General features: G+C 46.7%; 1 protein-coding gene across 1 annotated transcript in view; it reads left to right on the top strand.

The window, feature by feature from the left end:
* siae (sialic acid acetylesterase) overlaps positions 1 to 13326 on the top strand; it is a 63254-nt gene that overhangs the window by 48341 nt on the left and 1587 nt on the right. Inside the window, exons 7-9 of the mRNA XM_068053748.1 lie at positions 6901 to 7034; positions 9012 to 9166; positions 9955 to 10147. Of these exons, the coding sequence (XP_067909849.1) occupies positions 6901 to 7034; positions 9012 to 9166; positions 9955 to 10147 (482 nt within the window). The remainder of the gene's footprint in view (positions 1 to 6900; positions 7035 to 9011; positions 9167 to 9954; positions 10148 to 13326) is intronic.

Genomic DNA, 13326 nt, shown 5'->3' with positions numbered 1-13326 from the left:
TGACGCTTGGGCAACTCACAACCTCCATACATCCGCCCAGGCATGCGCCATGGAGAGGTCACTCCATAGTCGCCTCACAGCGATCAAAACAACATGGAAGGCAGCAGTTATAAGTCCAGCTCAATTGGCATAGAGATTGGGTGCCATGGGTTGCATTTGTCAGTGGGAGAGGTCAGCGCATCTGACTGGACAGCTACCACCCGCCTCAAACCGGGCAGCCCCTGGTCAGTAAGGTTCTGTCCCGCCACAGTCCACCTGCTTCAATGGGTGCTTGGAGCTCAGGGTCATTACCCGACAAGTGGACTGTAACACCGCACCAAATAGCACGACAAAAAAGGAAAGAAGGTACCAGCCCTTCGTTTTGCAAGCTGGAACGTCAGAACTATGTGTCCTGGCCTGTCGGAAGAGCTTACACAAATCAACGATTCTCGGAAGACCGCCATCATTAACAACGAGCTCAGTAGACTCAATGTGGACATTGCAGCACTTCAGGAGACACGCCTCCTTGCGAGCGGATCTCTGAGAGCAAGACTACACCTTCTTCTGGCAGGGTAGGGATCCTGAAGAACCAAGACAGCATGGAGTGGGCTTTGCCATCAGAAACTCTTTGCTCAGCATGATAGAGCCACCTTCAAATGGCTCAGAACGCATTCTGTCCATCCGACTGCTCACCGCCTCTGGTCCAGTACACCTACTCAGCATCTATGCTCCAACACTCTGCTCCCCACCTGAAGTTAAAGACCAGTTCTATCAGGAACTCCATAATATCATTAGTAGCATCCCCAATACCGAACACCTGTTCCTGCTGGGGGACTTTTAACACCAGGGTTGGGGCCTACCATGACTCATTGCCCTCCTGCCTTGGGCACTATGGCATTGGAAGGATGAATGAGAATGGACATAGACTACTGGAGTTTTGTACCTATCACAACCTCTGCATCACCAACTCGTTCTTTCATACTAAACCCTGTCACCAGGTTTCATGGAGGCACCCAAGATCACGTCGTTGGCAGCAGCTGGACCTCATTGTCACAAGGCGAGCCTCTATAAACAGTGTCCGAATCACACGCAGCTTCCACAGTGCGGACTGCGACACCGACCACTCCCTGGTGTGCAGCAAAGTTAGACTCAAACCAAAGAAGCTACGTCACTCCAAGCAGAAGGGCCGCCCGCGCATCAACACTAACAGAATTTCTTATCCACAACTGTTACATAAGTTTCTAAATTCACTTGAAAAAGCCCTTCAAAACACTCCCACAGGGGATGCAGAGACCAAGTGGGCCCACATCAGAGACGCCATCTATGACTCAGCAATGACCTCTGTGGCAAATGTGAGAAGCAGAATGCAGACTGGTTTCAGTCTCACTTTGAAGAGCTGGAACCTGTCATAGCCGCTAAGCACACTGCACTGTTGAACTACAAGAAAGGCCCCAGCGAGTTAACATCCGTAGCACTTAAAGTAGCCAGAAGCGCTGCACAAAGAACAGCCAGGCGCTGCACAAATGACTACTGGCAACACCTATGCAGTCGTATTCAGCTGGCCTCCGCCACCGGAAACATCAGAGGAATGTATGATGGCATTAAGAGAGCTTTTGGGCCAACCATCAAGATGATCAGGTACTTGAATGAGCAAGGCGTAGAGGGATATGGAATTAATACAGGTAGCTGGGATTAGTATAGATACGGCCGGCATGGACACGGTAGGCCGAAGGGCCTGTTTCTGTGCTGTACAACTCTATGACTCTAAGATCGCCCCCCTCAAGTCTAAATCAGGGGACACGATCACTGACCAACGCATGCCTACCTAGAACTGTACTCCAGGGAAAATGTTGTCACTGAGACTGCCCTCAATGCCAGTCTCTGCCAGTCATGGATGAGCTGGACGAACAGCCAACAAATTCGGAACTCAGTAATGCCATTGATTCTCTAGCCAGCGGAAAAACCCCTGGGAAGGACGGCATTACCCCTGAAATAATCAAGAATGCCAAGCCTGCTATACTCTCAGCACTTCATGAACTGCTTTGCCTGTGCTGGGATGAGGGAGCAGTACCACAGGACATGCGCGATGCCAATATTATCACCCTCTATAAGAACGAGGGTGACCGTGGTGACTGCAACAACTACCGTGGAATCTCCCTGCTCAGCATAGTGGAGAAAGTCTTCGCTCGAGTCGTTTTAAACAGACTCCAGAAGCTGGCTGAGTGTGTCTACCCTGAGGCACAGTGTGGCGTTCGAGCAGAGAGATTGACCATTGACATGCTGTTCTCCCTTCGCCAGCTACAGCAGAAATGCCGCGAACAACAGATGCCCCTCTACGTTGCTTTCATAGATCTCACCAAAGCCTTTGACCTCGTCAGCAGACGTGGTCTCTTCAGATTACTAGCAAAGGTTGGATGTCCACCAAAGCTACTAAGTATCATCACCTCATTCCATGACAATATGAAAGGCACAATTCAGCATAGCGGTGCCTCATCAGATCCCTTTCCCATCCTGAGTGGCGTGAAACAGGGCTGTGTTCTCGCACCTACACTGTTTGGGATCATCATCTCACTGCTGCTGTCACATGCATTCAAGTATTCAGAAGAAGGAATTTTCCTCCACACAAGATCAGATGGCAGGTTGTTCAACCTTGCCCGTCTAAGAGCGAAGACCAAAGTACGGAAAGTCCTCATCAGGGAATTCCTGTTTGCTGACGATGCTGCATTAATATCCCACACTGAAGAGTGTCTGCAGAGACTCATCGACAGGATTGCGGCTGCCTGCAATGAATTTGGCCTAACCATCAGCCTCAAGAAAACGAACATCATGGGACAGGATGTCAGAAATGCTCCATCCATCAATATCGGCGACCACGCTCTGGAAGTGGTTCAAAAATTCACCTAAAATAAAAGCAAAATACTGTGGATGCTGGAAATCTGAAATAAAAACAAGAAATGCTGGAATCACTCAGCAGGTCTGGCAGCATCTGTGGAAAGAGAAGCAGACCCTTCACCTGTTCCGATGAAGGGTCACTGACCCGAAACGTTAACTCTGCTTCTCTTTCCACAGATGCTGCCAGACCTGCTGAGTGATTCCAGCATTTCTTGTTTTTATTTCAAAAATTCACCTACCTAGGCTCATTATAACCAGTAACCTGTCTCTCGATGCAGAAATCAACAAGCGCATGGGTAAGGCATCCGCTGCTATGTCCAGACTGGCCAAGAGATTGTGGGAAAACGGCGCATTGACACGGAATACAAAAGTCTGAGTGTATCAAGCCTGTGTCCTCAGTACCTTGCTCTACGGCAGCAAGGCCTGGACAACGTATGTCAGCCAAGAGCGACGTCTCAACTCATTCCATCTTCGCTGTCTCCGGAGAGTCCTTGGCATCTCCAATGCAGAAGTCCTCGAGGTGGCCAAAATCCCCAGCATATACATCCTACTGAGCCAGCGGCGCTTGAGGTGGCTTGGCCATGTGAGCCGCATGGAAGATGGCAGGATCCCCAAGGACACGTTGTACAGCGAGCTCGTCACTGGTATCAGACCCACCGGCCTTCCATGTCTCCGCTTTAAAGACGTCTGCAAACCCGACATGAAGTCCTGTGACATTGACTACAAGTCGAGGGAGTCAGTTGCCAGTGATCGCCAGAGCTGGCGGACAGCCATAAATGCGGGGCTAAAGAGTGGCGGGTCAAAGAGACTTAGCTGTTGGCAGGAAAAAGGACAGAAGCGCAAGGAGGGAGCCAACTGTGTAACAGCCCCGACAACCAATTTTATCTGCAGCGCCTGTGGAAGAGTCTGTCACTCTAGAATTGGCCTTTATAGCCACTCCAGGCGCTGCTTCACAAACCACTGACCACCTCCAGGCGCTTACCCATTGTCTCTTCAGACAAGGAGGCTGAGTTGGGTGCAGATGGAAGGATGCCAACCAACATGCTTGCCCACTGAGTGGGGTGATCCGTACTTAACTTCTTGAGCATTCTTTTAACCTGTTCCCTCTTTCTTTGATGATTGAGAGTGGTGAGATGCGTGCAATTTGTGTTTAATCTCCATCAATTTCTGTAGTTCTGTAAAATCTGTTATAAAATGTGATCCTCATAACTATCTACCTGTATGGGCACTCCCCACCTGCGGATCACTTCACTTAATAATATTCCTCCTTCTGCAGGAGTGCTGCTAATTCTAAATTATTAACACATACGTGCGTACGATTCAAGCAACAGATTAAACATGAACTTAAAAGATTCTGCAGATCTCTGTTTACCTGTATCCATCTTGTGGATAATTCTTACTAAGTATTATTTCTCTCTAGCCCTCAATTTTCTTAATCCAGATGCTATGTCCCTTTGACAGGTACAAGTGTGTTTAACTCTATCATGTTTGTTTCAAAGTCGGTTTCTCTATGGAGTATGTGTCAATGCCTTGGTGATTTTAAAAAGTTGTCTCACTCTCTTGAGTCACATAAACCATTTCACGTTGTTTTGTTGTCAAGTAACTGAGCATGTCTGAGTCCTATTGTTCAGTGCAAATTCACCATACATTTCTGCATTTTAGTTGCTTCACACATAACAGATCACATTTGCACATACAATTCTCAATATTGTGCCACACATGCCATCTGACACAAGCCATTCTTGAACTTTCAAGTGATCTTATCATAAGATCAGGATGTGTCTAGAAATCTTCATTTGTGGCCCTGTCATGGCCCTAATATCTCAATAGTGGCCAGATTATCAAATGCAATTTTCTTAAAAAGTGCATAGGCAAAGACACAACCATCTCCAAAAGAAAACTATCAATTTATAATTGTTAACTACACGTTCCTGACTTTCACTAGAATGTACTTTGATACCAAATTGATACCTTTCGTAGGAATTTGCCCAGGTGATTCAACTCAGAAAATGATGTTAGAAAAATTCCCATTTATGTGATGTAGTTTTTCTGTCTCAAAACATAATCAGACGCCTGCAATTGTGTCACTTCATAAATTTTTTTTTTAAATCTTCCCAATTTTAATCCTTAGAAATTGAAAATCTGTTAAAACAGCAGAAATCATTAGTAGCATTATTAACTTGAAAAAAAATTCTCGTCAGGGAAGACAGCATTTTAGATTAAAGTTCAATTGCTTTCAAACTTTTTAGCAATGTTAAAAATGTTTCCAACTCGATGTGTCAGAATTATTGCAAATGTCGCAAAATTCAAATCACTAAACATTTAAGAAAGTCAAACTGCCAATTTTTTTTATATATCTGCACGTCTTATGTCCAGAATGAAAGACCTTCACATAATTTATCATCATAAACAGAATTTTACTGGCCACAATGAAAGTTGGGTTTTCACAATTTACTAGGTTACTTATCTTCAATAATTCCAATTTAGTTCAGACCAACATTTTAACTAAACACAACACAGAACAGATAGAACAAAACAAAATAGCACATGCTTACAAAAAAATTAAGTAATTTTGTCTTCTTTCTTTGGACACCTTTCCAAATGACTATAATGACATTGAATGAAGAAAAGGTTAGCTTTCACAGTGAAATAACACATATCAAAGGATTAAGAGGGTGAAGCTTCCCTTAGCTTGTGAGCTCTGTAATGTCCACAGCAGGTTCTTCAATTTGAAATGTAATCTAAAATTTTCCCCAAATCTGGGTACGACCAAGACCCAGCGCAAAGTGGTGAATTATCCAAGGAACCGGTGGGCTTCCTGGGGCTGCAGGAGGAACTGAATTCGGGAATGGTTTAGGTTTTTGTGTTTTTGGGCTCTGTTTGGACTCTGTGTTTGGGTGACATGTTTAGGCGTTGTTTGGGTGCTGTGTTTGGGGGTGGTTTGATGCTGTGTTTGGGTGCTGTGTTTGGGTGCCATGTTTAGGCGTTGTTTGGGCGCTGTGTTTGGGGGTGGTTTGATGCTGTGTTTGGACGCTCGGTTTGGGTGCTGTGTTTGGGCGCTGTGTTTGGGAGTGGTCTGGGGGCTGTGTTTGGGGGTGGTTTGATGCTGTGTTTGGACGCTCTGTTTGGGTGCTGTGTTTGGGCGCTGTGTTTGGGAGTGGTCTGGGGGCTGTGTTTGGGGGTGGTTTGATGCTGTGTTTGGACGCTCTGTTTGGGTGCTGTGTTTGGGCGCTGTGTTTGGGCGCTGTGTTTGGGAGTGGTCTGGGGGCTGTGTTTGGGGGTGGTTTGATGCTGTGTTTGGACGCTCTGTTTGGGTGCTGTGTTTGGGCGCTGTGTTTGGGAGTGGTCTGGGGGCTGTGTTTGGGGGTGGTTTGATGCTGTGTTTGGACGCTCTGTTTGGGCGCTGTGTTTGGGAGTGGTCTGGGGGCTGTGTTTGGGGGTGGTTTGATGCTGTGTTTGGACGCTCTGTTTGGGTGCTGTGTTTGGGTGCTGTGTTTGGGAGTGGTCTAGAGGCTGTGTTTGGGGGTGGTTTGACGCTGTGTTTGGGCGCTCTGGGGGCTTTTTTTGGGTGTTGTTTGGGCGCTGTCTTTGGGGGTGGTTTGGGTGCTGTTAGGGGGCCCATAAATGGCACAGTGCCCTGATTTGTATTCATTAAGTCCTCTATTGATGTGGAAAGGGGTGGGGAAAATGCCGCAGCTCAGTTTTAATTGTCCCCCCCACTCATTTCCTGTCAGTAGGGAAGAGTTAAAATCCCCCATCCTTATTTAGTTCTTGGGGTCATGAACAACTGTCAATTTCTTGGAACATTCTGTGATGTAATGCAGTTGAATTCTGTTCCAGTAACGGACTTTGGTTTGAGTTAAGTTAAATCAAACTAAATGACAGTTGTTCTCACAATAAAGTGGCAGAATTTTTAGTTGTGCAGGTTGGTTTTGATGGTCTTTGGTTGAATGGTGGAAGTAACAATAAAGGCTTTGGCCCTCACAGCTGTTCTGAAGCTGAATATTGCTCTGTGTGATTTCCTTGTAGGAGAAGCAAACGCAGTCTGGCACAATTCTGAGTATAACTGCACCTTCCCTGCTATGATCGAGGATTGGAGGCAGATTTTCCATCAAGGATCCGGAGGTGCCTCGGAAATAGACTTTCCTTTTGGATTTGTCCAGGTAATTGAAAGCTTTCATATATTTTGAAGTTCAGTTTCCATATTGTAGGCAGGGTCATCCATTACTGCACTAACTTCTTCGACGTGCAGTTCATATTACAAGCTGCACCTTCATCAGAAACACCTATGTGACTAGTCAGGAGTTCCTGGGCCTGATATTGGTGCATCAGCGATGCCCAGCAGGTGGCAGAAAACAGACATACCTGTCACTGTTGGTGTATCAAATTGGGGGAGCAGTGTGTAAGGGGAGGAGTTTTATATTAAGGGGGAAGTTTAGTATGGGGAGAGAGTTTTCTGTCAAGGGGGGCTTGTCTCAAGGGGGGAATTTTGTCTCGAGTTGGTGCCTTGAATTTGCCAATCAGGAACTAACTCCTGTATTAGGAAGCACAGTGCCAGTGTTGGCAGAAACTGTACCAAATCAGTTATGCTGAAGCCACAAAACAACAAGTTAAAGACATAAGAAACACGAGCTGGAGTCAGCCATTCAGCCCCTTGAGCCTGCTCCACCATTTAATAAGTTGATAAGATCATCGACCTCAATTCCACTTTCTCGCCTGATTTCCCCATCCCCTGGCTCCCCCATGACAATATTGAAAATGCTGGTCCCTTTAATTAAACAGGACTCATTTCAGTGTTAATAGAGAGCAGGTGATGCTCATTATAATTTTGCATTTAAGGGCTGGGTTTTTGCCCAGTGGGTGAGTTGCTTCTGGACAGAGAGTTAGTTCAGAAGGGAAGAGTGGGAACTGATGTTTGGACTGAAGTATGAATTGACAATGAAACAGTTGTGGATCAGAGACGGTCATTGGCTTCGTCATTTTAGTGAATGGACATCTGCCTGTTTAACACCCCAGAGTCAAAAAATCCCAATATATCCGCCCTGAGTACACTCAATGACAGCGTATCCACAGCTCTCTGAGGCAGGAATTCCAAAAATTCACAAACCCGAGCGAAGAAATCTCAGTTCCAAACAATCAAACCCTCCCCAACCTGAGAACAAGACCCTCAGCCCAGTCTGTCCCACTCTGCAAAGCCCCTCTGAATCCCATAAGTTTCTACAAGATCACCTCTTATTCTTCCAAACTCCAGGGAGCACAGGCCAAATTCACTTGATCTCTCATCCCAGGACAACTCCCTCATCCCAGGACTCAATCCATTGAGCCATGCTGCATTTCCTCAAGCCAAGTACATCCCTCCCCAGACAAGGAGACCGAAACTGCGCATGGCATTCATGATATGGTCCCAGCAATACCTCACACAATTGCATGCAGCCAGATCCCCCTCTCTCCTGTTCTCCAGGTCGCCTGCAACAAAGGCTAATGTACCATCTGTCAGCTGTACCTGCATGCCAACCCTTAATGCCTCCTGCTCAAGGACACCCAAATCCATTTGAACACCAACACCATTCAAAAAACACTATGCCCCCCATTCCTCCTACCCAAATGAACCACCTCACACCTCCCCACACCATACTCTATCCGCCACCCTATCACCCACTTGTTTAACCCATTCACATCCCCCTGCAGCTCCCTCACGTCCTTCCCAAAGCCCACTGGCACATATGGCTTTGTACCATCAGCAAACCTGGACATGCCACTCAGCACCCACATCCAAGCCACTAACACAGACTGCAAACATCTGATGCTCCAGCACTGATCACTGCAGCACCCCACCTGTCACAGCCCACCACCCGAAAACGCCCAACCATTTCCCCCTTCGACAGTGCAGCACTCCCTCAGTACTGACCCTCCAACAGTGTAGTGCTCCCTCAGTACTGCCCCTCCAACAGTGCAGCGCTCTCTTAGTACTGACCCTCCAATAATGCAGCACTCCCTCAGCACTGCCCTTCCAATAGTGCAGCACTCCCTCAGTACTGACCCTCCGAAAGTGTGGCACTCCCTCAGTACTGCTCCACCAATTTAACTTAAGTTTACTTAATTCTGATTAATAAAGATTGGCATAATTATTATTCTCGTAGCTTTCCACCTACCGCCAAGCAGTCTCAGATGATTCTTACCCATGGATACGCTGGCATCAAACTGCTGATTTTGGTTATGCTCCAAACCCAAAGATGAAGAGAACATTCATGGCAGTTGCAATGGACCTGGGCGATGAGAAATCTCCATATGGCACGTACGTAGCAAAGTTTAAAATAGGCTCTTGAGCTGTAGCTGAGTAACATCAGTCACACACATCTGGATTCATAACCAGCTGTGAATGGCGGCCTGCACATACCCTGAATGTGCATATTGCTTCGCAGAATCACTGAAAACTGGACTGTCACTGAAGCAGGAGGGGGGAACAGCACAAGGTGTGATGGCAACAGCCAAAGTGTCAGTAACCAGGAGGGGGAGGCTACGTAAGAAGATTGCCTGAGCCGAAGTCATAGAGTCATAGAGTTGTACAGCACAGAAACAGGCCCTTTGGCCCACCGTGTCTGTGCCAGCATGTGAACTGCATGTGAAGAAAAGGAGCCATGCGAACTGCTATTGCCACATGGCAATTCATCCTAAGATAAAGAAGTTGCTTTATATAGTGTTATCATCCTTGGGATGTTTTAGTGTCCTTCACAGCCAGACAATTACTTTTGAAGTGTCACTTGTTACTTAGGCAAATGCAGCAGCCAATTTGTGCACAGCAAGATCCCACAAAAAAGCAAGCAAATGAATGAATGAGCAAGGAGCAAGAAAATTCCTGTCCACTTCTTTTGAGTATTGCCATGAAATCTTTTACATCCACCCGAAGAGGCAGAGGGACCTCAGTTTAACATCTCATTTGACAATGCTGTCTCAATGCCGTACTGGAGTGTCAGGCTGGTTTACACGTTTAAAGTTTCGAGTGGGATTGGAACCCACAATCTTTTAACCTAGCAGAATCCAGGAGTTGCATGAGTGTGCTAGTAAACATTTAATATTTTTCAGCATTCATCCTCGGTATAAACAAGATGTCGCATACAGATTGTACCTTGGTGCTCGAGCAGTTGCTTATGGGGAGACGGCAGTCGTTTTCCAGGGCCCATTTCCAAAGGGTCTCCAGCTGCAGAACAACACAGAATTGACCATCATCTACACCCAGGAACTGACTGTGCTGGAACGCAGTCGTGACATATTTGAGGTATGGTGCAGCTGCACTCAGCTAATGACGGATAGACTGCTCCAGACACGTACTTTTTATAGCAAGTGGCAATGTTACTGCACAAGACAGGCTTTTTGCTTCTGACGAAGGGTCACTGACCTGAAACGTTAACTCTGCTTCTCTCTGCACAGATGCTGCCAAATCTGCTGAGTATTTCCAGCATTTCTTGTTTTTATTTCAGATTTCCAGCATCTGCAGTATTTTGCTTTTATTTCAGGCTTTTTGCTTCACGTGCTGAATTCAGGTGATTACAGAGCTGGTGTGATCTCTGCAGGCTGCCACCTGAATCTCCCTAAACTCCTTTGAAGTACTTACTGCCTCCTTTTATATTCGTACATTTGAGCAAATCTACTTTAGCCCAGCTTAGTTCAGGCTGTTCACCTTCCTGGCCGGAATTAGGTAGTAACTTTGTTTACATCATTTCGGTATTAACTGTTGCCATTGTTCGGCCTGGGAATGTGAAATAGCAGAGTCTGCAACTTCTAAGGCTTTCGGCCTCGAGAAAAGTGCAGAAGGAGAAGGACTTGAATTTTAGTCTGTGGACCTCTTGCATATTTTATTAATAGTTTATTTTAAGTGAACATCTGGGAGACCTGTCCTGCAGACTAGTCAAGCAGCAGCCTGACATAGTCATACTCATCAAATCATACCTGTCAGCAATGAATTTTCTTTGTTATACATAGCCTGTTTATTTAATTGCACACACTGTACCTTAAAGGGGATAGCTGATGAGCAGCCTATGCAGTACCTTCACGATTGCTTCACAGCTGTGCGCGCGCGCAGCTTAGTGGGAACATTGCCTTTCAGTCAATGTCCCAGACTCCTCCATTGCCATCCCTGGGTACGTCCTGTCCCATTGACAGGACAGACCCAGCAGAGGTTGCAGGATAGTGGTATACTGTCAGGAGGGAGTGGCCCTGGGAAACCTCGACATTGACTTCGGACCCCATGAAGTCTCATGGCATCACGTCAAACACGGGCAAGGAAACCTTCTGCTGATTACCACCTAATGCCCTCCTCAACTGATCCATATTGACCACTATTTGGAAGAAGCACTGAATGTACTCTAGGTGGGGGTCTTCAATGTTCATCACCAAGAGTGGATCGGTACCACCACTACTGACTAAGCTGGCCGAGTCCTGAAGGACATATCTGCCAGACTGGGTCTGTGGCAGGTGGTGAGAGAACCAACAAGAGAGAAAAACCTACTTCTCCTCGTCCTCACCAATCTACCTGTCACTGATGAATCTGTTCATGATACTTTTGGCAAGAGTGACCACCACACAGTCCTTGTGGAGACGAAGTCCCGTCTTCACACTGAGGACATCCTCTATCATGTGGTGTGGCATTTCCGCTCTGCTAAATGGGATAAATTCAGAATAGATCTGGCATCTCAAAACTGGGCTTCCATGAGGTGCTGTGGGCCATCAACAGCAGCAGAATTGTATTCCACCACAATCTGTAACCTCATGGCCCATCATATCCTTTATTCTTCTATCACTATCAAGCCAGGCAACCAACCCTATTCAATGAGTAGGACAGCATGCCAGGAGTGCACCAGGTGTACCTGAAATTGAGGGCTCCTTGATGCCATACTCGGTCAAATGCTGCCTTGATGTCAAGGGCAGTCACTCTCACCTCACCTCTTGAGTTCAGCTCTTTTGTCCATGTTTGGACCAAGGCTGTAATGAGCTAAGTGGCCCTGGCGGAACCCAAACTGAGTGTCAGTGAGCAGGTTATTGCTGAGCAAGTGCCGCTTGTTAGCACTGTTGATGACCCTTCCATTACTTTGCCGATGATCGGGAGTGGACTGATAGGGCAGTAGCTGGCTGAGTTGGATTTGTCCTGCTTTCTGTGCACAGTGGCGCAGTGGTTAGCACTGCAGCCTCACAGCTCCAGTGACCCGGGTTCAATTCCGGGTACTGCCTGTGTGGAGTTTGCAAGTTCTCCCTGTGCCTGCGTGAGTTTCCTCCGGGTGCTCCGGTTTCCTCCCACATGCCAAAGACTTGCAGGTTGATAGGTAAATTGGCCATTATAAATTGCCCCTAGTATTGGTAGGTGGTAGGGAAAATATAGGACAGGTGGGGATGTGGTAGGAATATGGAATTAATGTAGGATTAGTATAAATGGGTGGTTGATGGTCGGCACAGACTCGGTGGGCCGAAGGGCCTGTTTCAGTGCTGTATCTCTAAACTAAACTAAAGACATACCTGGGCAATTTTCCACATTGTCGGGTAGATGTCAGTGTTGTAGCTGTACTGGAACAGCTTGACTAGGGGTGCAGCTAGTTCTGGAGCACAAATCTTCAGTACTATTGACGTAATGTTGTCAGGCCCCATAGCCTTTGCAGTATCAAGTGCTTTACAATCAGTTGGTAGGAAATATGGCAAAGGATTTCTTGATTAAAAACCGTGTTCAGAATAAATGGGATTATAGACAGCAGGAAAAGAATTTGAGAATGTGAATATAACAAAATTTAAGGCTTGTGGTGGGAAATGGGTAAGGAGAGGCGCAGTGGTTAGCACGCAGCCTCACAGCTCCAGAGACCCGGGTTCGATTCTGGGTCCTGCCTGTGCGGAGTTTGCAAGTTCTCCCTGTGTCTGTGTGAGTTTCCTCCCACCTCCAAAAGACTTGCAGGTTGATAGGTAAATTGGCCGTTGTAAATTGCCCCTAGTGTAGGTAGGTGGTAGGAGAATGGTGGGGATGTGGTAGAGAATATAGGGTTAGTATAAATGGGTGGTTGTTGGTCGGCACAGAATCGGTGGGCTGAAGGGCCTGTTTCAGTGCTGTATCTCTAAATAAAATAAATATCCAGCTTCTTCAGCCGTTTCTTGATATCACGTGGAGTGGATCGGATTGGCTGAAGACTGGCATCTGTGATGCGGGGGACCTCAGGAGGAGGCCGAGATGGATCATCCACTCGGCACTTCTGGCTGAAGATGGATGCAAATGCGAGATAATATAATCTTCCTGTGAAAGGTGAAGAACTAACATCCACTGCACTCTTGACAAATAAGGTAAGCTGCTTAGCAATTTGTGGTCCAACACAAATGCAAATGGCAGGCAATGTCCAGACAATGCTAGTATCTTGTGTTTGTAGTGTAAACAGACCTGTGACCAAAGTAAATGAACAAGTGTGATGGGTAGGCGGATGCTGA

This window comes from Heterodontus francisci, chromosome 22 (assembly GCF_036365525.1).
Source record: "Heterodontus francisci isolate sHetFra1 chromosome 22, sHetFra1.hap1, whole genome shotgun sequence".
NCBI classification, from domain to species: Eukaryota; Metazoa; Chordata; class Chondrichthyes; order Heterodontiformes; family Heterodontidae; genus Heterodontus; species Heterodontus francisci.
The sequence above is the reverse complement of the archived record's forward strand: the minus strand, read 5'-3'. Positions and strand labels throughout refer to the sequence as shown.